The 26,521-nt window shown below is 29.9% G+C and overlaps 1 protein-coding gene, 1 long non-coding RNA gene, 1 other non-coding gene and 1 pseudogene across 3 annotated transcripts; 2 read left to right on the plus strand and 2 right to left on the minus strand.

The window, feature by feature from the left end:
• Nucleotides 1-3,930: 3,930 nt before the first annotated feature.
• Nucleotides 3,931-4,480, plus strand: LOC132942487 (uncharacterized; annotated as a pseudogene).
• Nucleotides 4,481-6,631: 2,151 nt separating this feature from the next.
• On the minus strand, nt 6,632-6,750 carry LOC132944032 (5S ribosomal RNA). Its single transcript, XR_009664412.1, has one exon. It is a non-coding gene; the product is annotated as a 5S ribosomal RNA (ribosomal RNA).
• Nucleotides 6,751-12,074: 5,324 nt separating this feature from the next.
• On the plus strand, nt 12,075-16,653 carry LOC132943298 (protein RCC2 homolog). Its single transcript, XM_061012232.1, has 8 exons — nt 12,075-12,653; nt 13,390-13,618; nt 13,688-13,819; nt 14,023-14,111; nt 15,238-15,516; nt 15,585-15,765; nt 15,903-16,081; nt 16,143-16,653. The coding sequence occupies exons 1-8, from the start codon at nt 12,489-12,491 to the stop codon at nt 16,320-16,322; spliced, it is 1,434 nt and encodes a 477-aa protein (XP_060868215.1). The 5' UTR covers nt 12,075-12,488; the 3' UTR covers nt 16,323-16,653.
• A 4,450-nt stretch (nt 16,654-21,103) lies between these two features.
• On the minus strand, nt 21,104-22,900 carry LOC132943993 (uncharacterized). The gene is made up of 2 exons (XR_009664402.1): nt 22,691-22,900; nt 21,104-21,291 (listed from the first exon to the last, which is right to left on the minus strand). It is a non-coding gene; the product is annotated as an uncharacterized LOC132943993 (long non-coding RNA).
• Between the last annotated feature and the right edge of the window lie 3,621 nt (nt 22,901-26,521).

Here is a 26,521-nt window from a genome sequence, read left to right on the forward strand (position 1 = left end):
GAGTTGACACAAAGGTCTAATTATCCAAACCACTACAACTGCTAGTGTGCAATAATAAGGAATACCGTAGTATGCATTTTTGACAAAATCTTTACCTAGTGATAATTTAAAAAAATTGAAAGTTACACGATCACTATATATTTATCATCCAGGTGGTAATTAAGAAAACAATGAGTGAACTTCTTTTCAACCCAGTTAAATTAATATTTTCTCCATAATAACTTTAAACTTTTACAATAAAATATATTGTTTGTTAACTATACCTATCAACTTATAGCTCAATGTTCTCAACGTCGTCTTAATTTATGTATCTCAAGATTAGTATTTACTAGTTTCACAAACTTGCACGGAACTTTGGTAATTATTAAAAAAGCAAAATAAACCTAAAGAACTAAAGAGTCGTATATTGGGTATATAACATGTATAGGGTTCCATACGTGAATCCTAAGGCTAGGATGTGTAATACAAAATTTCTCATAAATTGTTCTTAAAGTTATAGAAATTGAAAAATATCAAAAATACATAGGAAACTAAAAATGTTTCGTTTACCTACTACAGTACTACCTAGTATTTTAAGTTGATGTTTGAAAAAATTGAATATGAATAAAAAAAATAATAAACTTTCCTAAAGTTTAATTGTTTTGTAGTAAATTATTCAAAAAAATTTAATAGTAGACTTTTTCATCATTATGTATAGGAGGTACCTACTATTATTTCCTATGCACAATGAAATTTTCAATTTATTCAGACTAATTTGTTCAATAAATTTTTAATATAATATACACTAATGGGTCTAGTGTAATAAGTAACAACTATAATATAACCCTAAAATCTAAAATATTTTTTAGCGGATACCTACTACGTTTTTTCTAGACTTATATTATTACTAAACACATGTTTGTTCCTAAAAATGTTTTTCTTCAGATATATTTCCTTAGATTATTTTCTCGGTTATCATTCAAGTATAATTAACTAGAAGTTATCATCTAGATTCTAGAACGTAGATCAACCATTTTACAATTGATAATAATTTTTGAAATTTAAATTACAGGAGTCACGATTTTTGAAATTGTGTTGAGTTTTCTTACTATACAAATAATATTCTCAATAATTCAATCGTTTGCTTTCTTTCTTTTGGCCGATTTTATGCTGTATATTAGCTGGGAAAGTTCCTTGTTACTAATTATCCAATTAAATATTGCCATCGGGACCTGTGGAATGAGCATTGGTAATTATCATATAGATGTTTATAATACATTAATCTACTTCAGTCCTATTTTTTTTAACGTACCTACAGGTTTATTAATTGGTTCGTTTGCTAGCAGTTCAATCAAATCATTTTATGTAACACTGTTGGTGTACTTCGTAAATATAATATTGAGTGGTAAATGTTTAATACATGTAAATATTATTCATTTAATAATATTTTTGAATGATTTTAGGTATTTTTTGGCCATTAGATAATACAGAATTTGCTCTGCTACCAGTCTCAATTGTATTACCATTAAGTATTCCGATTCGAGTAGTCAAAGGTATATTAATCCGAGGACGTCAATTTAATACGTCAATTTCTGCAGTAATTATTCTTTTTGCAACAATTACTATTACTTTTTGGACACTCATTTCATTTACAACATTTATTTTAAAGTTGAGAAACAAAATAAACTTTATAATTTAATATTTTTTATTTTTTATACAATGTGTATATTTTTTTTTTTACACTTTTGACGACATTGGATATTTAAACATTTTAAACGTATGATTTAATAACGATTAACCTTCAAACGATTTCGAAAAATATTATTTGTGTACAAGGATTTGAAACTCTTTGCCATCACGTATATTATTTTTTTTTTTAGTATTAAAGGCTTCAACAGCTAGGTCATTAGCCTGTAAACGTATATTATTATAGTATTCCGAAAAAAGCTCTGAATACAAATACGGCAAAATATGGCCCATAGAAAAATAAAGCCCCGGAAAAAATTACCTTTAATTAGTTTATTATATTTAATGTAATAATGTTTTCTGTATAATTAATTAATAAAATACCGAAATATAGTAAGTAGTATAGTAAATTAGGTGCAACCATACTATTTATACCTACCAACCTAACTTAAGTAGGTACTATATTTTTAATATACTATTGTCTATTTTCCTATTTTATATTTTTATTTCTATTACATATGATGGTTTACAACAGTTTTAATAATATTATATGCTAGAAGTCCCTCCCATCGGCACTTGTTGTGGAGTCCTCCTTTCAGTTAAATATATTTTAACTGAATGTAGAACCAAGGAAAGAAGACAGTTCCAAATCTCCGACCACCTTGCTGAAGCACTCAATCCTGAACCTATCAACGTCTTCAAGCTCATAAAATTCCTAGCAGAAAAAGCTAGGTGATTTTTCATTTTTACCCTTTTCACCCCTTTTAACCCCTGTAGGGGCTGAATTTTTAAAATCACAAAACGAAACCACCAACTAAATTTAATACTCAGTGGTTTCGGCTAGGTGATAATGAATCACTCAGGACAAGTCATTTTATATATAAAGATTATTAAACAAAAAATGACGCAAAACAAAATATTTTAAAATATATTTATTTAAAAGGTCTATTGGTTTCCTAGAAACATTTTTTTCTTGCAAACAATCTAAGAACTGATTATATTATATTCCGTATCCGGGCCATTACCTACCCGCATTAGTTATTATTTTTAAATTTAATAAGTATTATAACTATTTTAAACAACGATAAACGCAAAACTTGTATAACGATAAATGCAAAACTTGGATAACGTTTATTTCGGAATAACGTTAAACGCAAAAGTTGAATAACGTTTTAATTCTAAACAACGATAAACGCAAAAATGTTGTAACGTTTTAAGAGGACGCCACACCTGCATGCGTTGTCTCCGTCTTACAAGTGCGTAACATAGCAAATCTTGGCAAATCTTACGCTGAGCAGAACACGTGTAGCTCCGTTAGTAAAATTAGAGTGAATAATTGACAATTGACCTCTTATAAAATCTAAAAGTATGATTATTATCTAGACAACCTCGTGGGCTTTTTATTAAATTTTAATTTTGCTGAAAAAGACCATTAGGTTGTCTAGATAATAATCTTACCTTAAGATTTTGTAAGCGTTCAATTCACTAAATTTTTTAAACTAACGGAGCTACACGTCAACTCGTGTTCTGCTGAGCGTAAAATTTGCTATGTTACGCACTTGTAACTTGTTAGACGGAGACAACACATGCGGGTGTTGTGTCCTCTTAATAATTGTAAATAACAAAAAACGGAATTTTTTTTTTCAAATGCAAGTCTATGGTTAGATACCTATGGTCCGGTATACTACCGAAAAATCCGAGGTAAATAAGTAAGTCCTAGGAAAAAAAGTCCGTGGTTAAAAAGTCCGAGGTATAAAAAGTCAACGGTGAAAAAGTCCGAAACATAAAAAGTCCGTGGTGAAAAAGTCCAGTACATATAATTAGGTAAAAGGAAAAATACCATGTGATGCACAATCAAACTTCCAATTAGTATAAATATAAATTGTAACTAAATTATTTACCTGACAACATTTAATCTCGTATGTACCAATAACTAATTTTTTGGACTTTGAACACCGCTTGACTTTTAGTTGCAAGTAATAATCAAATACTATTTTTTTTATCTTAATAATCTGGGTTGTCGAGTTTACTCGTACCTATATCTGGTATACATCCGATATACCTAGTTAATATAGATAGAGATAATTATTATCTATAGGAGGTGGACATACTACATCGTGCACATATCGTACATGGGTAACTGAACAGTTGTCATTTTTGTCAGTATAGTTCGACATTTTGTTAGTGTAGTTCGACATTCTGTAAGTGCCCGAAAAAATTTCAGAAAGTTCTTACAGAAAAGTCCAAGATTTAGGGTTAATCAAAATGTATAAAAATAACGACGAATTTAGTCATTTTTGTGGAATGTTGGACGGCCTTGCATTTCTTCCTATTGAACATGTTTTCGAAGGAATGGCTTACCTTAAAACAATTGTTTCTCCTGAAGGAGAAGATCTTTTAAATTATTTTGACGCAACCTACGTAAATGGACCACTTAGAAAAGTAGGGGCTGGTACTGAATTCAAATTTTAAAAAATAAGTCCACTTTTTCCACCGAATACTTGGAATGTACATAAAACAACGATGGATGGTGGCCACCGAACGAATAATATATGCGAATCGTGGAATAACAGATTTAGTTATTTAGTTGGCCACAGTCATCCGACTATTTGGACACTTATCCGAAAAATGAGATTGGAAGTAGCAGCAGATAAAGCGAAATTAGCTATCGACAGCATGGGAGAGCCGGTAAAAAAAAAAAAATTCAACACATATCCGACTAGTTACTTTATGCCAAAGAATAACTAATCATTCAATTACCATTGAAGAATTTTTAAAAAAAGTTGGTCATAATATCAGAACAAGGCCTAGATAAACATTATAATTATTGAAATTTTTTTTTAAATATATTATTTTAAATATTTTTATACTATATTATTTCGATTTTTTTTTAGGTTATTATACTATAAGTAGATACATAATTATAATCATTGAATTTTTTTTTTTTGTATAATATCTTGTATGACGATAGTTAATATTCAATTTAATTAAGAAATCATTATCATTATAATATATTATGTATATTTTATTTGTGTGTAATAATTATGTCGATTTTTTTTTTTTAAGATTATTATACTAAGTACTTGTACCTACGTAATAATAATCATTGAATTATTTTTAAACTAATTAATTTAAATATTGTTATGTATATAATATAATATTCCGGAATTTTTTATCTCGGACTTTTTTACGGCGGACTTTTTATGCCTAGGACTTTTTTACTTCGGACTTTTTTACCGCGATTCCTATGGTTCACGACTCCGCGACTTTACGGACATCGGGCATCGGCCATAATATTATACGTATACCTACTGTGTTATTCACAGGTTATTCGTTTTATATGACAACTCTACGACCTTTATTTAGAATCTTGTATTGTGTATCATAATAGGACTCCCAAACCCAAATACCCTAAATTTATTTGATTTTTCCTAACAACGCTAATAATATGTATACAGCTGTTTAATAACACGTAAACGCGTAGTTTGAGCAACAGACTCAGAGTCTCAGTTATAAGAATGATAAAAAATTATATTAACTTGTAACAGATTTGTTTGAATTTCCTAATTTTTTTGGTGATGTTGATGTAATAATGTATATTTATGATTCAATATTGTTGACAATAAATTTTATTTTTATCGGTGTTTATCTTTATTTTGTACTTACTATTTGTCATTTTTGTTTCAATGCGTAAGAGCAAGTTTTTCATTTTGATTATTAGATGTATTTTATATTTTTATTTTGTATACAATTGTATGTTCAGAATTGTCTTTATTATTTAGTTATTATTATCTAGAAATCTTAAATAATGTTTCACTTTACGTCCTTAGTCTTTAGTCTTTATCAAAGCACTTATAACAATTAAAAACCTTTTAACTCGAAATTTTGAATTTTCTAATTTTCGTGTAAACTGTAAATTATAATTTTGATTTCAAATTTAAATATTAAGAATAATTCATTTTAACTTTTAAGTGCATTCCTGAATTGCGCGGTACAAGAATATATATAAAAAAAAACCCAAAACAAAATTATCAAAAACGTTATTTGGAAACAATATAAAAAAATAACGTTTTTAAAACCGTTAATCAAAAACATTTTCCATCCCTGCAAATATCAGAGTTGAGATGTTTAAGACATTTTGTTTAAAACATGTTTTAAACATCTAAATTAATCAAACATTGTTTTGTTTAAAACGTTTAAAACAAATGATTTAAACAATATAAAAAAAACAGTTGCTTAAAACAGAAAAACATAATATATGTGTTTATAACTTATAATTTATAAGTTCATACTGGCACTCCTATTTATTATTTTTTTGTTTCATAAACAAATTTGAATTTTATAACATTTATAATAATAAGTTTACTTATTCAAATTACTAACAGTATATATATACTTCTATGGTTCTATTACTTCTGTAGTTCTGTAGGTAATATATTTGTTTAATTTTAATTTTTAATACCTATTTCATTTACAAAGTACAACACAAACTTATACAACATAATTATAAAATATTAAAATGTATTGTTTAATGTTTACTGTTCAGTCATAACATTTGACACTTAACAAGTCATAATGTAAAGCTATATATAGAAATAACAAATAGAATTATTAAAAATACATACCAATAAATAACATAACAATTAGTAACTATAGTTGTACTCCAACATAAATAAAATTAAGATATTCAATACATAATTATTTTTAAAAATAAATTACATATTTTGTTTTAAACTCGATTAAAACAGTTTTTTTGATTTTTTTTAAAAAAATCATGTTTTTAATCAACTCTGGCAAATATACGTTCTGACCATTCTGTATGATTTATTTAACGCTGTAATAATGTTTAATCTTAGAAAAAATCTAATTATTACCAAATTTATAGAAGTATATAATTTAGTGAACGGCTTAGGTTTTTTTTATATTAAAGCGAGTTATGAGTTACGAGTAAACTAATAAAAAAAAATGCCAACGGCACGTAGTGTTCCCAAGCGGTCACCCATCCAAGTACTAACAACGCCCGACGTTGCTTAACTTCAGTGATCGGACGAGAACTGGTGTAATCAACGTGGTATGGTCGTTGGCTACAAGACGGATGAAAAATAAACATATTTAAATAATTGATATTATAATTATTCCTTATGATTTCCGACATACGCCTAATACCTAGACATTGATACAACCATATAGTCATAGGAATATGTTTAAAAGTGTTAATACACCGTCAAAAATGGCTATTGTCTACTTCCGAAATTAGACTAATTCCACAACTAAAATAAAATATTTTCTTTCCCTAGTTCATAGTTGTTATAGTCTATAGATATAAAATATACAGGTGCCTATAATATGGTATATTTGTGTAATTATGTACAATACATTTTTATTTTTTTAACAATTATCTACAAAATTAAATACCACCTAATGTGCTAGGTTATATACGAAAATGTATAATTTTAATTAAAAATTATATTAATAAAATGTTAAGCAATGTACGCGAGTCTATAGGTAGGTATATAATACCTACATTATAATTTATTATAATAAACACAATAATTTATTAACTGTATAATATAGGTATTTCAATTTCATCTAAATTTTTTGAAGTTACTAATAATCTAATAACCGTAGATAGGTACTTTAAATTGTCACCAAATTTGCGGGGCCTGTAGGGCTGTAGCATAAGGCATATAGGTAGCTCTTTTATCGGGACCTATAAAATAAATGTGATGCTTTCCGCACAAGGGCAATTACATAACAATTACAATTCAATTGTTAAATCCAGAGTAGTCTTATAAATAGAGATAACTTCTTGTTGCACTAAAAATATTAAATTTATTACGAGTTTATAATACAGTATACATGTTTATATATATTTTAAATAATTAGACACTCCAGGTTTTATTTTTTTGGTTTTGAAATCGTACAAATTTGATTTTGACAATTTGTCACTGGTTATATAGTGGCTAATATTTATACGAACATGAAAATTGTATTAATTGGAGATGTCCCTCCCAGGTCGTAGGGCTAAAAATGTATAAATTGATGTTCTATTTTTATACCTAAGCATTGAAAATTGAAAACCAGGTTTTCATAAATAGTACATAGAGTAACCAAAAAATCTAAAAAATTATTTAAACACGGTCATTTTTTAAATTATTTTGTCTTGGCATTAATGCTTATAACTCGATTTCAAATTAAAATTTTTCAAAAAGCCGAATAGATGCGCTAGATAACATTATTAACTTAAAATTTTATAAGAGCTAAATTCACTCTAATTTTAAAATTAACGGGGCTAAACGTGATCTGCTGAGCGTTAAATTTGCTATGTCGTACACGTGTAAGACGGAGACAACATGTGCGAGTGCGACGTCCTCTTAAACATAATAATATAACTGGTTACTTGATATAGGTATAGTTACCATAGATATTTCTATTATCTTTAGTTAACTATAGACTATAACTATTATTATCAATTAATTTTTTACCTATTTATAATGAGACACTTTGTTTTGAGGTACCTACTACCTACCTACTTTATTTCAACATCAACACTATAATATAGTTGCAGTGGCGTACTGATTGGAGGATGCCATACCCCAAGTGCACCCGCAGTGGGGAAAAGCCCCCCTGGGAATTTTTAACTGCATGTACTGTACCTATATCACTATAAGTCAACTTATATTATTATAAGTAATTTTCAGTTTTCCCGGGTGGGATTTTTATTCTACGGGCGTGCTTGGATACCCCCTCCCCAAAATGTTATGGACGTGGCATTTTTTTCTGAAATTTATTTATTTTGGTTAGTTAATGGGTTAAGGTCATTACATTTCTGGGTATAACCAATTTCCTACCAAAAATCACAAAAATAAGGTGTAAGTACTCCGCTGTATAGGTGGAACATCCGAATATACTTTAACCTTTTGCATAAGCCCAACGGCTGGTACCAAATTGGTTCCCCAGCTCCGATAATTTTTAATAGACATAAAATACATTGTTAAATATGACTAAGATGTCGATAATCATAGTTTCAGCTTTTTTTTGGCTGATGAAGAACATTGCTAAATGTCTGCCATAGGTAACCGTTGTATGGTACTATGGTCCATCATCATGTATCATCAATTATTACCACGTTTATTACGACCCAAAGAGGCTCTATGGATGACCAGATGCTGTCCAGGCTAAACGCTCAAGTGTCCCAAGTGTAGACTTAATTTGAGACTAACTATAATTATTTATTATAACCAAATATATAAAACTGTTTGGCAAAAAATAATGTAAATTATTTACTCAGGTAAAACCCTAACCGAAATAAAATCCTGCGTACGCTACTGGCTTTGAATGGAACGATTCGCAACAATTTGTAGTCCTATCAATATTTTGGTGAAATAAATAGACGATATACCATACAGCGATAATAGTACGTAGGTATATCTCCATTGTTATCTTAATTGATCGGGGTATCACCGATAATTTGCTAAACTTCCAATATAACAATCTATTGCCATCTTATTGTATACCTATTATACTGTAGAGTGTAGACTGTAGGTACATTTATTTTTTATACGATCTAATTTATATTTTGTACCAATTATTAAAAATTAAAATTGTAACTACTTTACCTGTACACAAACAGGAACTAATTCGGCTTAACCTAATAAAATACCTTTTTCAAACGGGAACCAATTCGGTTATTCCCAGCCCAACTTGTAGGGGCTGAGGGGGCTAAAATATAAAGCATATAGTTCAATAAAATGTTGAACGTGACACGCACTTATTCAACGTCAATGCCAACAATATCATCACGCAATAGGCACAAATTCATAAGACCATTGATTATAAATACTATTTATAATCAATGATAAGACGTACGATATTTTGTAATTTTTACTTGTTTAATGAAGTTCTTTTTTAAAGTGTAATGGTATTTTGTTGCCAAGTTTTATATTTGACCATCGCAGATAACTCGTATAACAGTCCATAAATTTTAATATTAGCTAAAAGTACTTATACATTATTATGTACCTACCCATATTCTTTTTTAAAAATGTGGTAGTTGGTACCTAAATTATAATAAATCTGACTTGAAATTTGTCAAGTACGACTTGAAACACTAGTAATAAATAATAATAATTATACATAAAAAAGCGTTTAAGTGGATGTCGATCTAATGTACAGTAGGTTACAAGTGGGTGGGAGGTATTAAATTTGAATTCAATGTTACAATATCATTGCATACGAAAACGATTCTGAGCGATGATGGTTTGTCAGTGTGGATATTTGATATTATATTTATATTGTTATTACTTTTTTATTACTTGAATTCATAATACAAAATTACAACAAAATAACTAAAATCGTTATTCTTAGTTATTTAGTATGTAATTTCGTCCAAATTTGAAAATAAAATAACATTAAAAAACTGTTTTATATGTTTTGATTACTGATCAACCTACTTACGACTTACCTATTACCTAACCTTGTTTAAATTTTTCAATCCTTAGCTATAAAAGTTGAATATTTTATAAATTTTTAACTTTATAATCATTTTTAAATTATAAATTTGATAAATGTGTCAAAAATCGAAATTATATAAATGCTTATAAAAAAAAATTGTGCGAATGTATTTTTAATATTTTTCAACTGCTTTTGAAACAGTATATATATAAAATATTTTATCACATTTTCAAGCTTTATGACCCAACAATGTAAAGAGTGTAAATTTCAAGTATGTACATTGTACAAACAGTAGGTACAGTTGTTGGTTTTTGAATTACAACAAAATAAGAAAATCACTACATGATGCGAGAAATTGAGTGAATATCCAATGTTGTAAAAATTTGAACTTCAAACGCTCATAAAAATTTAATTTGACCCTCTTGTAGACTTTTTTTTGATAAAGGTAGATAAACTTATGAGGAATCTTGTATTACATTTTCAAATCTTAGATTTTATTCTAACTCAAAATAATTTGCACATTTTTGTGATTTTTACGCCTTTTGGCAAAATTAAACCTTTAAATGCTTAGAAAAAAAATGTAACCATGATGTATTTTTAATACTTTTCAACTGTCATTGTAACGATATATAAGGAGACTTGTATTAAAATTTCAACTTTTTGACCCAACGATTAACATTTTATATTTTATTGACATTTTATTGTCCATAAACAGCTAAAAACGAGTAAAAATATTTTGAAAATTTTATCGTGTATAGAAAATGCTAATATAAACATTCAGTGAAAATGTCATGTATCTACAGTAGTTTTATTTAGAGTTACACCAAAAACCAAAATCGATTTTGTCAAGAACTGATTTTGTGTAAAAATTCCCATTTTTCCTTAATTTTTATTTTGTTTTTCCTTGAGCTTTTGAATTGGGAATTTTAAATTTCGACCTTCCGAATGAACCAACTAGATTCACTTTCCCATCGAACAAGATACTGTTGAAAATAATATAAGCAGTTTTAATGCCCTAAACAGTGATGTCAATACATTCATTGCTCCGCTCAGAATCTAAAATTAAACAAAAAGATTAATAATATTTGTTTTATTATTTTTAATGTTTTATATTAAAAATAGGCAATGAAAGGTGGGGGACAAAGGTCCATCTGGTTACTTTTTAGGGAAATGTATAGTGGCCCAGAGGTTTCATCTCCTCCCACCCCCTCCTAAGAAAAAAAAGGTTTTGGGCTAGTGGCGCCACTGTACGTTTGCGTGTTTTATAGAACCTTCACAATTTGTACCTACCTATACAGTGTACATAATATTATATAAAATTGTATTTTGCAGGTCCTCTATATTGTATCAGACGGCATTATAAATTATAATAATGTTTTGGCAACATAAATTAAATAACAGTATTTTACAGAGTTGTGGAAAAATCAACTGCCACGTCTCCCGCCTTTTTTTGTAAACAAACAACGTAAAAAAAGGCATTTTCAGAATTCAAAGTAGCGGTCCCTCCGAGCCAACAAGCGGGTAGCGGCCGCGTCGCGAGCTCGTGAATTTTCCGCGTCGCAGACTCGCAGCCCGATTGCCCCCCCGGTACCCCCCCGATCGCGAGACAGATGAGTAGACGACGCGCCGTGAAACGGTACGGCGAACGCAGCACTGACAATGGCGATGGCCGGGTGGTAGGATTTACATTCGGAGAGGGGAAGGGGGGTATTAATACCGCGGCAGCTGCAGCCGCACCACCCGACCGCCGACCACCGACACGGTCCCCGATTTTTACACACGCACATGCACACACTGTACACACAACAAACAATCGCCACACTCTTTTCTTTCTTTATTTTTTTTTCCTTTTCTCTCCGACCGACCATCTCGCTTGCTCCGAGTCCCAGTTCTCGTTCTCTTTCTTTCGGTCCGACTGGCGCGCGCGCGCACGCGTGGAGCGTCCCGTTCCGTCTCACTTGCTCCCCTTCCCCCCGCCAGCCGTTGGTGGAACGGTACGTCGTTCTCTCACTCTCTCTCTCTCTCAACCACTCGCTGTCCACCTCTCACTCACTCACTCACTCTCTCTCTCTCGTATTTTTTCTTTTTTTTTTTACTTTTAATGGCGTCCGCCGCTACTATCATCACAGCCGCCGCTGTTTGACCCGATCTTCTCCCCCGTTGCGTTGTGTTTACAGTGTTTTGTGCACGCCACCCGAATTTTCGCGCCACCGCCGTCGACCTGTGCGCACTTTTCGTTCGTCCCCGAACCATCATCCCTTACGCCGACCACCACTGCCAACGAGAGAGCCCGTACGAAGTGCCCACCAGCCAACCGCTTACACGCTCTACATATCCACCTCGAAGTTGTTGCCATACGTGTTGGCGTTATGTCCGCCAAACGGCAGTCCAAAGGCAAGGCGAACGGCGTGTCACGCAAAAAGTCCAAGATCGTCGAAGACGACCCACCCGTGTTGAGTGAAGAGGATGATGACGACGACCGGAGGTCCGACGACGACGACGTGGACGAACTGGCCGAAGACAACGCGTCTCTGGTAAGTCGTAAAGTGGTTAAGCATTTATGCGTACCGGCATCGTGGTAGTTGCTGAAAAATGCGTTTTTCGCAGCTGTTCTGCTTCACCGTCGGAAGTGCCACTCACTTGCTCGTAGATTGCTACTCTGCCCGGTTGGGTTGCAAACAACCTTTTCTCTGTTACGCCCATGTTGCAGTGTACACAAGGTATCGATTGTACATTTGTAAGTTTTAAATTCATTTTTCATCATGTACGGTTTACAGTGTAAAGTATTTGATTACTCGTTAGTTACACGCATTGACCATCAGTACACTGAAAAGCTGAAAACAGGCTAACTACAGCTTTGTATTAGGTCACCTATGTCACATTAAACATTCCCCATTCATCTCCAAACTAAATATTTGTTAGTTATTACCTAAATCAGGATTAAGACTTTACATTTGGTTACCTACCCAATTAAACGGCTTACTATACTATGGTTGATTTAACCACAATGAGTGTATCGTTCTTAACTCGTCAATATAAAATGTAGAATAAAAAAAAAAGAAAAAAGGCACACAGTAAAGTAGTTTTGTTCCCGATATTCCTTATAAGTTATATTAAGTGTAGTCTTAGATATTTAAAATAAATAAGTACCTATTTATTATAGTAATAAGTGGAGACAAATTATTTCTATACGTCAGAAAGCAGAATCTATAGACCTAGTAAAAGATTAATTTGTATATTTTACCAAAATTATAAAATTGTGTGTTATAGAGAGTGAAAGGTCCGGATCACATAGGTGTTGTGCTTTTAACTGGTGGAACTAATTGGGATTTAAATGGCCGCAAGTCAATGCCAAAAGGATGTAAGTCTGTTGGGCGAAACTTATATGAACCACACTTATTTGGACCACTGAAAGATAACCGTATTCGTTTGGTAGTGAGTAGCTGCAATTCTTCACACACTATCTTTATAACTGAAGAAGGCAAAGCTTTGTCTTTAGGTTTGTAGTAAATTTTTTTTATTCAATGATAACTTATTAGATACTAATATTTTGAATTTACACTTATAGGACGAAATGAAAAGGGTCAACTGGGGGTCAAAGATTTACTCAGACGTGACATTCCAACTCCAATTGAAGGTTTGCCCGACCATGCTATTGTCAATGCTGCTACTGGCCGTGGACATACATTACTTCTCACTGGTATGTTTATAATTATTCTCAGACTGCTTTAAAATACCTACTAACTTAAACTATGCACTTATGTAAAAGTACTATTTGTAGTACATAAATGCAATATTACAAAATATGTTAGTTTACATTTTAGCCAAGAAAATAAATTCTTATTTGGTTAATTTGTTCTCTAGAAAATTTATTGTATTTGAAGATTGAATTATATGTTTAAGATCGTGGTGCGGTTTACAGTTGTGGTGATAATAAGAATAGTCAATGTGGCGTGAAGAGCAAAGAACCCTTTGTTACAACAGCAATGAGGGTTAGTAATATATTATAGTATTGGCAAAACAAATTAACACCGCCATTTATATCTGTAAGTCTACCTGTAACTATATTTTTGTAATTACAAAAACAAAAATATAAGTTTCTATAGGTACTTAGAAATTTGTAAAAAAGTTTAGATCTATTTTTTATTTAATCACTAATTAAATTTAAATATATATTACTTTTAGCTTACTACGAAATATTTTTATCAAGCTCAACAACTGCAAAAATGTTAAAGATTATTAATATGTTTTCTACACTTAAAACACTAATGAACAATTTATAAATAAATTAAAATAATAAAGACATCATGAAGCCTTAATTTCTAAATAAATATTTTAATTTGAATATATCTTTTATTGTTTGGTAAAAACAAAAAATGATAATTATTATAGAAGGTACAATTTATTTGTTCATAAGAAATAAGAATTTCAAAACATATTTTTATTTTATTATAATAATATAACACATTTATTTTAAATAATGGCTATACTCCATTCAATAAGAGAAGATACCAGGTGTCGTGTTGTGTACCACCTACAGGACCAAATTTAGGGTTGTGGGGGCCTTGCTCCCCTAAATCCAGCTCTGACCACCTACCACGTAACAGCTTATGTAATGATCGTGGAAGAGAAGACAATAGTGCTCTGAACTACTGGTGTCTTCTATTTTTTAATGGAGTATATGGTAAAATAAAAAACTGTATTCTCTTTTAAAATAATTATTATTATTATTATTACTTATCTATTTTATATTTAAATAGTTGAATAGTATATGAATTATTTATTAACTTAGTTCAATATATGTCTAATAATACCGTTCACAAATATGAAATAACCAATTAAATAATAACATTATAACAACAAATAATTTTTAGTTGGATGAAAAATGCTAACATAAAATTATGTATTGAATTCATTATTCTATTATTGATTATATAAACATATTTTATAATTTATAATCTATTATCTATCAGTTAATTTGAAATTTTAATTCATATTCTGTATTGAAATTATCAATATAATTTTAAATTTTGTATGAATTGTGCATTAATGTTTTTATCATCCATTGGACCTGTAGTTTTTTAAATTTTCAAATAAAAAAATGTATTTTATTTATAGGTTAAATATAATGGACCACCAATTGTAAAAGTTGGTTGTGGTGCTGAGTTCAGCATTTTACTTGACTGTAAAGGCACTTTATATTCATTTGGTTTGCCTGAGTATGGGCAATTGGGACATAACACTAATGGAGAGTATATTGAGAGAGCTGGTGCTATTAACTTCGCTACAGTCAAACTACCCAAGCCTATAATCACTTTTGTAGAAAAAACAAAAAACAAAGTAGAAATTTTGCCTAAACCTGAAATCAGAGATTTTGCATGTGGAACAAATCATACAGTAAGATAAACAAATCAAAAAAACGTCTTGATCGTTTTTCATAATTTGAATTGGTCATTTTTTTTTAGGTAGCTATTGATGACCATAAAAAAGCATATTCTTGGGGATTTGGAGGTTATGGCCGGCTTGGACATTCTGAACCGAAAGATGAATTACAACCGAGACTTATCAAATACTTTGATGTTCAAAGAAGTGGTGTGAAGCATATTGCCTGCGGACCTGCATTCAGTATTGCAATTAATGAATTTGGTACGACTAAAATTCTTAAATATGTTATTTCAACTTTTACTAATAATGTCAATAATTTTGTTGATAAATCTTTAATTATAATGAACATTTTGTTTCATATTTATTTATTAATATTTTATTTTTGTTATTATAAACAGGCGCTGTTTATTTATTTGGACAAATGAGTAGTCGAGGAGAAGCTAATATGTATCCAAAACCGGTACAAGATCTCCATGGTTGGAATTTACGCAGTATTGGTACATGCTCTATTGGGTTAGTTGCAGCAGCTGATGATTCTTGCATTGTTTGGGGTTCTGGAACTAGCTCTGGCGAATTGGTAATAAAGAATTTTTTTAGAATTTTGTATAAATTACGACTTAACACACATAACCATTTAGGGTCTTGGAGAATTGAAAAAATCCAGTGCTAAACCATGTGAAATGAAGAAACTTGATGGATTATATGTGGAACAGGTGGCTTGTGGATCTGCGCACACGTTTTTACTTGCTCGAGATTTGTCAGAAGATGACAAAGATATTATTGCTTCCATGCCAGAGTATAAACCGGTTGTAGCTTAAACTACAGTGAACAGATAAAACAACAAACAATAATATATATATATATATATATTTTTTTTTAATTTGTATCTTAAGAACCAAGTGGTATTTAATATTTTTTTTTACTATATTATTATAATTTAATTTTTTTCTACAATATTCGTTCCATTAGACTTAAGCTTTAATGTAAATGAGCGGAACAATGTCAATCAGAACTATGTTCCTGCTAGGTACACGATTAATTGGTCTGTTCTCAATATTTTTTTCCTATTATTATCATTTATTTGTCAATTGACAGATGTTATACTAGTAAATGAATAATGATATTAAATAACTTGAGTTTTTTTTACAATTGTGGTTTTTATTTTATTTGTCTCTGAATGCAACCCCTTCATATCCTTAATATCTATTCCAATGAAAAATAATTTTTTTTTACTTTAAAAATTTGTATTGCATGTAATCAAAGCAAATTGGTAATATTTTGGACAAATTGAGTATTTCCTTTTATCAGTTGGAAAATTATCATTTTAATACTTGCAAGTAACTTTAACCCTTTCACTGCTCCAGACAAGGCCATATCTGAGAAGAGGTCTCACCCCTCCCCCCCCCAAAAAAAAAAAGTTTCTGGATACGGCCTTGGTCCGCCAGGCCAGTGTTGGGAAAGTTCCTTTTAAGAAAGAACTCGTTCCTGTAACAAAAAAGAAACACATTTTCGTCTCTTTACATTTTTTTTTTTATGATCTGAGCGGTGTCAATGGTGTTTTTTGTGGACAACATTTAAACCAGAAATAATCAGCTAGTTTTTATATTCATTATAATAAAACTAAATGTTTACTCTTAAAACTAACAGAGAGTGGAGGGAAAAACAGGAGTTTCTAAGGACCATCGATTTTTAACAAAATTGATATGGTTTATTTATTAGAATTCAAAAATTGTATAGCGTGGACTTGAAATTTTCATCGAATAATGATGGTAAACTTTCTCCAGTAAGAAGTTTATTATTTTGTCTAAAAACACTCCTTCCACAGATGTTTATACATAGATAGCCAACAGCCATGTAGAATTTAGAAACAAAAATTTGGTGACAATAGATGGCGCTGCTAGACGTTTTCTATATAATATCATATCAATGTACCCGACTGAACCCGAGCCGTGAACACCAAGAACATGATTTCCAAATTCTATGCAGTCGTTGGCTATCTATGTATGTTTAATCTATGCTCCTTCACTCAGAATTGTTTTATTATTTAATAATCAATATAATATCATTACTATCTATACTCAATGATAATGTGAACACTACTCTATATCAATATATAATATTTATATATTGCTTATTATACATATACATACATGTATTATACATAATATAATAATATAATAGTGTATGCAATGTATACTATACATAAATCACACTATGTCACACATGCTATAGTGCTATAGGTTATGCCTCATAGGACATATGACATAGAGATGATACAACAATCTGTTTTTTGTAAATTGAATTTATTTCTTATCCTAAAAATGGAAATGAATGAAAAAAACAACTCATCAATTTACTCAAAAGCCAAAAATGCATTATTTTTATTTATAATATAGATGAAAAATATTTTATATACTGACATTTTGTTTTGTTTGAGAAGATCTAATTATTCAAACAATTAATCACTTAACTTGTGTCTTTTTACAGTTATACAACCGAGGCTTATATTATACATATTATACAAATCTTGTATCATCTTGTATGCAAATCTCGAACTAAATTAAAATATACCAACGATACCTATAGCCTATAGGTTGTTCATGTTCGTGATTAAATATGCTATATTGTACTATGTGGTAATTTATTATTTACTAGTGACCGACGGAGTGATACCAAATTACCAACACTAAATATATTCTAGAAAATATTTTTAAAAAGATGGGTAAGTGGATGTCGCTCCGCTGTACAGTAGGTTACAAGTGGGTCACTGTAATGGATGGTGTTAAATTTGAATTCAATGATATAATATCATTGTATAAGAAAAACGATTCTGAGCGAAAACGGTCAGTCAGCCTATGATATTACCAAGTATATTTGATGATATTATTGTGAATAAAGCAATTTTTATATATAAACTATTTACGTGGAGCCTTGTTTTAAATTTTCAATCCTTAGCCATAAAATTTAAACATTTTATACATTTTTAACTACAAAATAATTAATAAATTATAAATTTGATAAATGTTGTCAACATTTGAACTTTAAATGCTTATAAAAAAAAATTGTGCCTATGTATTTTTAATATTTTTCAACTACTGTTAGAATGATATATCAGGAGCCTTATATTAAATTGTCACGCTTTTTTACCCAACAAAAAATTTTTTATTGATATTTATAGAAAAAAAAACTAAAAAAATTAAAAACTGACAATGTCCGTAAACCACGTATTATGGTGTATAGAAAATGCTAATATAAACATTCAGTGAAATTTTCAAGTATCTACAGTCATTCGTTTTTTAATTACAATAAAATAAGAAAATTGTTACATGAGAAATCAAGTGAATATCAAATGTTGTAAAAATATAAATTTCAGACGCTCATAAAAATTTAATTTAAGTTTCTTGTAGACATTTTTTTTTTGATAAAGGTAGACAAACTTATGAGTAATCTTATGCTACATTTTAAAATCTTAGATTTAAAAAGAAAAATTTTTATGAATTCTCATCAAAATAATTTGCTATTTTTCGTGATTTTTTCGTATTTTGTCAATATTTGAACTTTAAATGCTTATAAATAAAAACTGTGACTAAGGATTTTAAATTTTTTTCATCTGCCTTTGAAACAATAACCTAGGAGCCTTCTATTAAATTTTCAATATTTTTTACTCAACAGATAAAATTTTATTGATATTTATTAAAAAAAAAACTAAAAAAATTGAAATCTGACAATGTCCGTAAACAGCTCAAAAAGAGTCAAAATATTTTGTAAATTTTATGGTGTATAGAAAATGCTAATATAAACATTCAGTCAAAATTGCATGTCCCTGCGGTCATTTGTTTTAGAATTACACCAAAAACCAAAAACTATTTTCTCGAAAACAGATTTTGCGTAAAAATTCCCGTTTTTCCTTAAATTTTCTTTTGTTTTTCACGTCGCTTTTGAAAACTACTAAATTACTAAATTTTTACTTTTGACCCCCCAAAGTACCAACTAGATTCACTTTCCTATCAGAAAAGTTACTGTTGAAGAAAATCCAAGCACTTTTACTGTCCTAAAAGGTGATGACAGACACAAAAAAAAAATACACACATTGTAAAATCAATACATTCATCGCTTCGCTTAAAATCTAAAATAACTTTCGTTTTTTTTTTCATAATTTGAGGAACGGAAATTTTTGTTCAAGTTCCTTAAAAATGGGAACTCTTTCCCGTTCCTCGCTCCAATATTTTAAATAGAACGCGTTCCAAGCTGCGTTCCTTCCCAACACTGCTCCAGGCATACTATTATTATGTTCCTGTAATTTATAATAACATTGTCATTTGTCGGTAACCGTATAACTTTACGAAATCCCAACTCACATTATTTTGAACTTAAATAGTTAGATTACATAATATGACCTTTATGACCTTAATTTATTAATTTTCTTACTAATTACTATATAAAATTATAATGGAGTATAATTACCGATGAGTATAATATTATATCTAAAATAATAAAACCTATAATATTATATTGCTTATTGACATAATGCCATTTAAATTTCTTCCTTTTTGAGCGGACAGCAAGGGCTTGCATCAACAATTGCACTGACCGCACGGCGCACGCCACCGTACATACATATTATAATGTATATAATTTAAACTACAAAGTGTCCGCGTTATACAATCTAACCTCTAAAGTTTTACCCGACCGTACTTATATGTGTCCACGTTTCATAGTTTCAATGTTCAACCGTACAAATAAGTAACGGAACCAACTATATTATTGAAACCAATTGTATAATAATTGAAAAAAATTACGAACAAATTTTTTTTATTAAATCTGCTAAAAAACCTTTATAAAAAAATATGTGTTGTAATTATATAATATATTCGTGTTAGTAACATTCGTGTTAGTTGTGTATCAAAAAAATAGAAAATGTTTTTTTTTTTTTATTTATTTAAAAGCCGCTAGTATAGACTATGATAGCTTAACAATTACATAGTAAGAATAAAACATAAAAAATTGAGATAAACAAAAATATTAAGTACTTATATATACTATATAATAAAGCCAGCCTCCTGTATGAAGGCAATTATTGTTTCAGAATTAGAGTTTAAGATGGAAAAAAGATGGATGGGAATATTAAGAGACATAAGAGTGTTGAAAAGAATTAGTCTTTTAAGTCGGAGTGCAGGGCAGTTTTATAAAATATGAAGAAGGTCACATATATACTCATTAGGATGAAGTGAGCAAAGTGTACAAAGTGGCGAGTCGTTTAGTCCAAGTTTAAATGAGTGACTAGGTAATAATGAATGTCCTATCCGTAAACGATTATAATGGACTATATTATGAGACCTTTGTAAATTTAAGTTATTAAGCCAGGTTTTTTTTTTGATATTAGGCGTTGTATGTCTGTATCTCGAAGCGAACTCAGCAGGTAAGTTATGCCAATGGGAAGACCATAGGTTAGATTGGTAGTGTTTTAAAAATGGGATAAAGTCAGAATGTGGTAGATGTGTAAGAGAGGGACAAATTAGACGGGAGGAGGATTCAGCCAAATTATCAGCAATCTCGTTACCTCGAATACCAGTGTGACCGGGAATCCAAAGGAAGTGAATCGTGTAATAGAAAATGTTATGTGCTATTAAATAAAATAAATATTATTAGGCTGCTATTCAGCGCAATAATTGGTATCGAAGACCTTTTTTTTTCTTGTGGTATCGATGACGTCGCCTGAACTTCTTGCGAATTACTTTGGCAATGGTATCGATGAGGAAATGACCGAGTGCAATTATTGGTAGGTACCTATATGAAAAGGTCATGTTAAGTGCAATATTGGAAAACTCCCATTTATTTCTTCTTGCAATTGGTTACAAAAAAAAAAATAAATACTTTTTACTATCCACTGTAGGTAAATTGCCATCTTAGTTTTATTTATCCCCAGGTAATACCTACAGCTAGATATTTAATCGGGGCCATATTTACCATAAGGCAGGATAAGAAATTTGTTATATTATTATTATTATTATTATTATTAGGTACCTATTACCTTAGCCGCCTAATAAATAATCCAAATTAATGCTATTGTAAGGAAATTATGATAGGAAAAGTAGGTAAGAAATAAAATGTAAATGTCCAAAACTAAAAAATAACAAGGGTTATGAATTTCAACTCCTAAATTCATACTTTACATCAGACGTGCCCAACCCGCGGCCCGCGGGCCGGATCCGGCCATTTATAAATTTATAAATTTTTAACCACAAAATAATTAATAAATTATAAATTTGATAAATGTTGTCGAAATTTGAACTTTAAATGCTTATAAAAAAAAATTGTGCCCATGTATTTTTAATATTTTTAACTGCTATTGGAACGATATATCAGGAGCCTTATATTAAATTTTCACGCTTTTTTACCCAACAAATAAAATTGATATTTATAGAAAAAAAAACTAAAAAAATTTAAAACTGACAATGTCCGTAAACAGCTCAAAAAGAGTCAAAATATTTTCAACATTATATGATTTTTACTTTTGACCCCCCAAAGTACCAACTAGATTCACTTTCCTATCAGAAAAGTTACTGTTGAAGAAAATCCAAGCACTTTTACTGTCCTAAAAGGTGATGACAGACACAAAAATAAAAAAAAAAAACACACATCATTGGAAAATCAATATATTCATCGCTTCGCTCAGAATCTAAAATTAGTGTGAAATTTGGGCTTGTTTTTCTTTAACCAATCTTTCAATATTCGGAGTGAAATGTGTAACGCCAATTCTTTATAAGAAGTGTAAGTGTTCATCAGTCAAACGAGATCTTTCTGAACATTTTACGTAATTAATGCGTGAAAACGTTTGTTCGCAAATCTAAGTAGAACCAAATAATGTAAATATACGCATTGATAATTCTTTAATTTTTGGAAAATCATCAGTAAGAGTCTTATAAAAATGTATTAAATCTGTGATATCTTTATATAAATCTTTCAAATGATTATTTGTTTTTAAATCAATAAGTTCAAGTTGAACAGTTTCATGAACATTATTTTCATCAGACAGAAATGGATTTTCAATCAATCGAAATGAAGTCATATGTGATTTGAAATCTTGAAAAATATAAACTTAAGCATTTATTTCTACACTTAGATAGGTAGCAAAATACCTAAATACCCTCTTCAGAAAAATAAAAAAAATATGATAAATATTTACCTTCACAATTGACGTATTTGTTTTTATGTTTACTTTCATAATGACTTTTAATATTAAATTCTTTAAAGACCGCCACAGTTTCGTAGCATATCAAACACATAGCTTTATTTCGATACTCGATAAAAAAATAACTTAGACTCCAATTATCATTAAAAACACGGCATTCGGTATCAATTTTGCGCTTTTTATTTTGAGACATCTTGATGTGAACCTACAATTTCTAATGACGAAAACAAACTAACAACTATAGCGTGGAAATATTGAGAACTTTAAACACATACGATTTGAGTCATAAATTCGATAAGTGAACAAAGATAATATTATATCCGATAAAATGTACAATAGATATACCTATGACTAGTCTATATTTTATCGAAATGAACAAAAAAAAAAAACCTGTGAAGCATATACGGCCCGCAGTATAAATATACATTTTGAATGTGGCCCGCAAGTTGAAAAAGGTTGGGCACGCCTGCTTTACATGCAAAACCTACCAATATAGGCCTACCAATAAGTATAACCTATATGGTTCAAATTTCAAGTTTATCCCACTACGAGAAGAGCATCACAAAACATTGCACTTTTTTCATAACACAATTTTTTTTAACACTCATACATACCTAAGACATTATAATGTCAACAATCGAATACCATTTACCAATTAACCATTCTTACTTTAGCCACCTAATAAAGAATCCAAATTTATGATATTGTAAGAAAAGTAACTGTAAAGTAATTAATTACGATTACTTATAATAACAAATTAAGTAATAATATTGATTTTGATGATTGTATGTTAAAATAAAAATAATGAACTATGTATGCCAACAATTATGTTTGTTTTTTTTTTTTTTGAGTGTCATTAGTTTACCAATTAAATTACTTAAGTGTATAAAAAGGTAGTAATAAGAAAAAATTATTTAGCTCTTGTAAATTAAACCTATACCAATTATTTCAATTAAAAGTATTAATGCAGATTTTACTAAGCTTTAGAGGACCATAGTTAATAAACTAGCGAACCAAAATTGATGATTTGACTATCAAAATGTTCAGAATAAAAGCTTCACCAGAATCCATTGAAAAATATAGTAGTTGCCATTTGAAAATATAAAGTTGATTTTGCTATTGATACACCTGCGTGTTTAAAAATGTTGAAATTGTTATAAAAAAATGTCCTGTTAAAAATAAAGAAACGCGTCTTTTTTCGTTTTAACGAAATCTTATGTCATCGATCCATAATCGTTAAAAAAACCCCGCGTACAATGACATAAGATACACCCTGTATATATATACTAATTAATAAATAATAGGTACAAGAAATCTGTAGCCTGTAGAGATAAAAATGAATAACATTACAATTATGTTTGTGAAAATGTATAAGTTAATACTAAATTGATATGAATTATTATTTTGTTGTATACAACACGTTTGAGGAGGGGGGGGCTATAAACGATACTGTTAACACTATTAGGTCTGACATAGGTAGTGACTTATAACGTATAAGTTATAAGTAACAGACAACAGTTACTTGTTCAAAATAACTTAGTTTTTAAATTAGTTACGATCATTTTTAATTTACGCTATATTATCTACCCATAACTTGCTAAAAAATTGAACTATCGTAAAAAACCCACATTCAAACACAGATAATGTTCTTAAACATCAAGTTCCATAATAGTTCGTTTCGCTATAATTTTAGAACTAACAGAGCAAATAGTGATTTGCTGAGCGTAAATTTGCCATGTTACCCATGTGCACTTGTATAAGACGGAGACAACAAATGGCCGTGTAGCGTCCTCTTAAGATAAAATAACATAATTTAAACCTCATAAAAATTGTAATTAGTATTTAAGAGATTAATAATGACCCTTGCTGCCGAGTTATATTTAAAAATCAGTAAAAATAATAATAATAATAAAATATGAAAATATATAATAATAATAATAATAATACTAATACCGGAAACATTTTTTTTTGAATAATGAAATAGTTATAGCATTTTGTAAAACAGTTAATATTAAAGAGGGAATAGTTAAAAATTATTCAGATCAATTCGGGCAGACCCCTCTAAGAGATGGCATGTAATTTTGACATTTTTGGCATGCAATTTGGATGCAGCAGGTTGGTCATTCCAAAAAAATTCAAAGATGTTTTGTTGCAGGAGTTGCATAATACCCACATGGATACTGTAAAAATGAAGACATTAGTAGATCGGAGATCCTATAATATATATTTGCCTAAAATAGATTGTGATATACTGATATAGGAAATATTACTAAAAGTTGTGAACAGTGTTTAGCTAATAGTGACATCAGTTGTACACAGTTGGCCTAGGCTTGAAGGTCCTGGAATGGGGGTACATTTAGATTTTTTAGGACCAATCAATAATAAGATATTTGTGGTTGTGGTTGATGCGTTTCAAAGTGGGCAATCGTCAAGTGTACCTATGTCAAATATCACAACAAATTCTACAATCAAAGTGTTAGTTAAGTTTGTTTCACTATGTGGAATCCCAGAAAGGCTAGTTACAGATAATGGACCGTCTTTCCGCTAAAAAAAATGGCGTTATTTTTCAGGAAAATATATGTAGTACATATTAAAACTTTTCCATACAATCGTCAAACGAAGCAGCTGAAAATGTGGTATATTATGTACCTCTCTGGATTTAAAAAAAAATAAGAACACTGGTGACATTGATGTTGATATTTTAAAGTTTATGTTAATGTTATCTTATAATAGTACGACTCATTGTTCTACTGGAGTAAGCCCTGCTGAGCTGCACATGGGTCGGCGAATGAGTACAATTTTTGATAAGCTTTAGCGAAGGAAAAGTATAATACATGTTTGGAGAGAGCAAAATTAGAAGTATTGGAGGTAGAGTTAAATAGTATGGGGTTAATGATAAGGTGATGTGTAGAAATTATAGTGATCATAGTTGTAAATGGATACCTGGGTTAACTATGCGAAAGCTATCTCCAGTGCCTTATTTAATTAAGTGTAGAGGAAACATAGTTTGGAAGAGGCATATAAGAGGACGTCGCACCCGCATGACGTGTTGTCTCCGTCTTACAATTAATGTACAACATAGCAAAAACTGTTTTGAGCAGGAAAGAACTGAGGTAGCTAGTAGCTACAGTCATAACTAAGAAACAAAATTTTCACCACATAAAAAGGAGAACTTTGGCTGTGCAATATCGTTTTAATTTTTTTGATATCACTTATACGAAAAAAGTTATTATTGTTAAAAAATCCATTATTATTTATGTTTTTCAAACTTTAATAACTTTTTTTGAATAAAAAAAAACGATATTGCACAGCAAAAGTTCTTCTTTTTTAAGTGGTGAAAATTTCGTTTTTTAGTTATGACTGTATAGCCTTCTCGGTCAGTGCCGCATTCAGGGGAGGGCGCTGGATACAACTGCCCCGGGCGCTAACATTTTGTGGTCAGAAATTTGTTTACTTGTGAATTATTAAAATTGTATTATTTTAATAACAGTATTAAATAACATAATTTAGTATAATAGTATTATATAATATATAGTATTATGCTGTTTGAAATTTATTATTCAAACAACCAATGTATAGCAATATAGCTATCAGCGATCTATAATTATTAATATACCTAATAACAATTCCCAAATTTAATAATAATAATAATAATAATTTACTTACGGAAATAAATTCCAATTACAATAATATTGTAGTGACAGTTTGTGTTAAGAGGACGCCACACGGGCAAAAATACCGTACAAAAACATGCCAATTTTGTTCCAATAATACGGCTTACTGAATGGTTTTAGAGCAAAATACCTTTATTAAAAGTTGTAGAGG

This window comes from Metopolophium dirhodum, chromosome 4 (assembly GCF_019925205.1).
Source record: "Metopolophium dirhodum isolate CAU chromosome 4, ASM1992520v1, whole genome shotgun sequence".
Taxonomy (NCBI): domain Eukaryota; kingdom Metazoa; phylum Arthropoda; class Insecta; order Hemiptera; family Aphididae; genus Metopolophium; species Metopolophium dirhodum.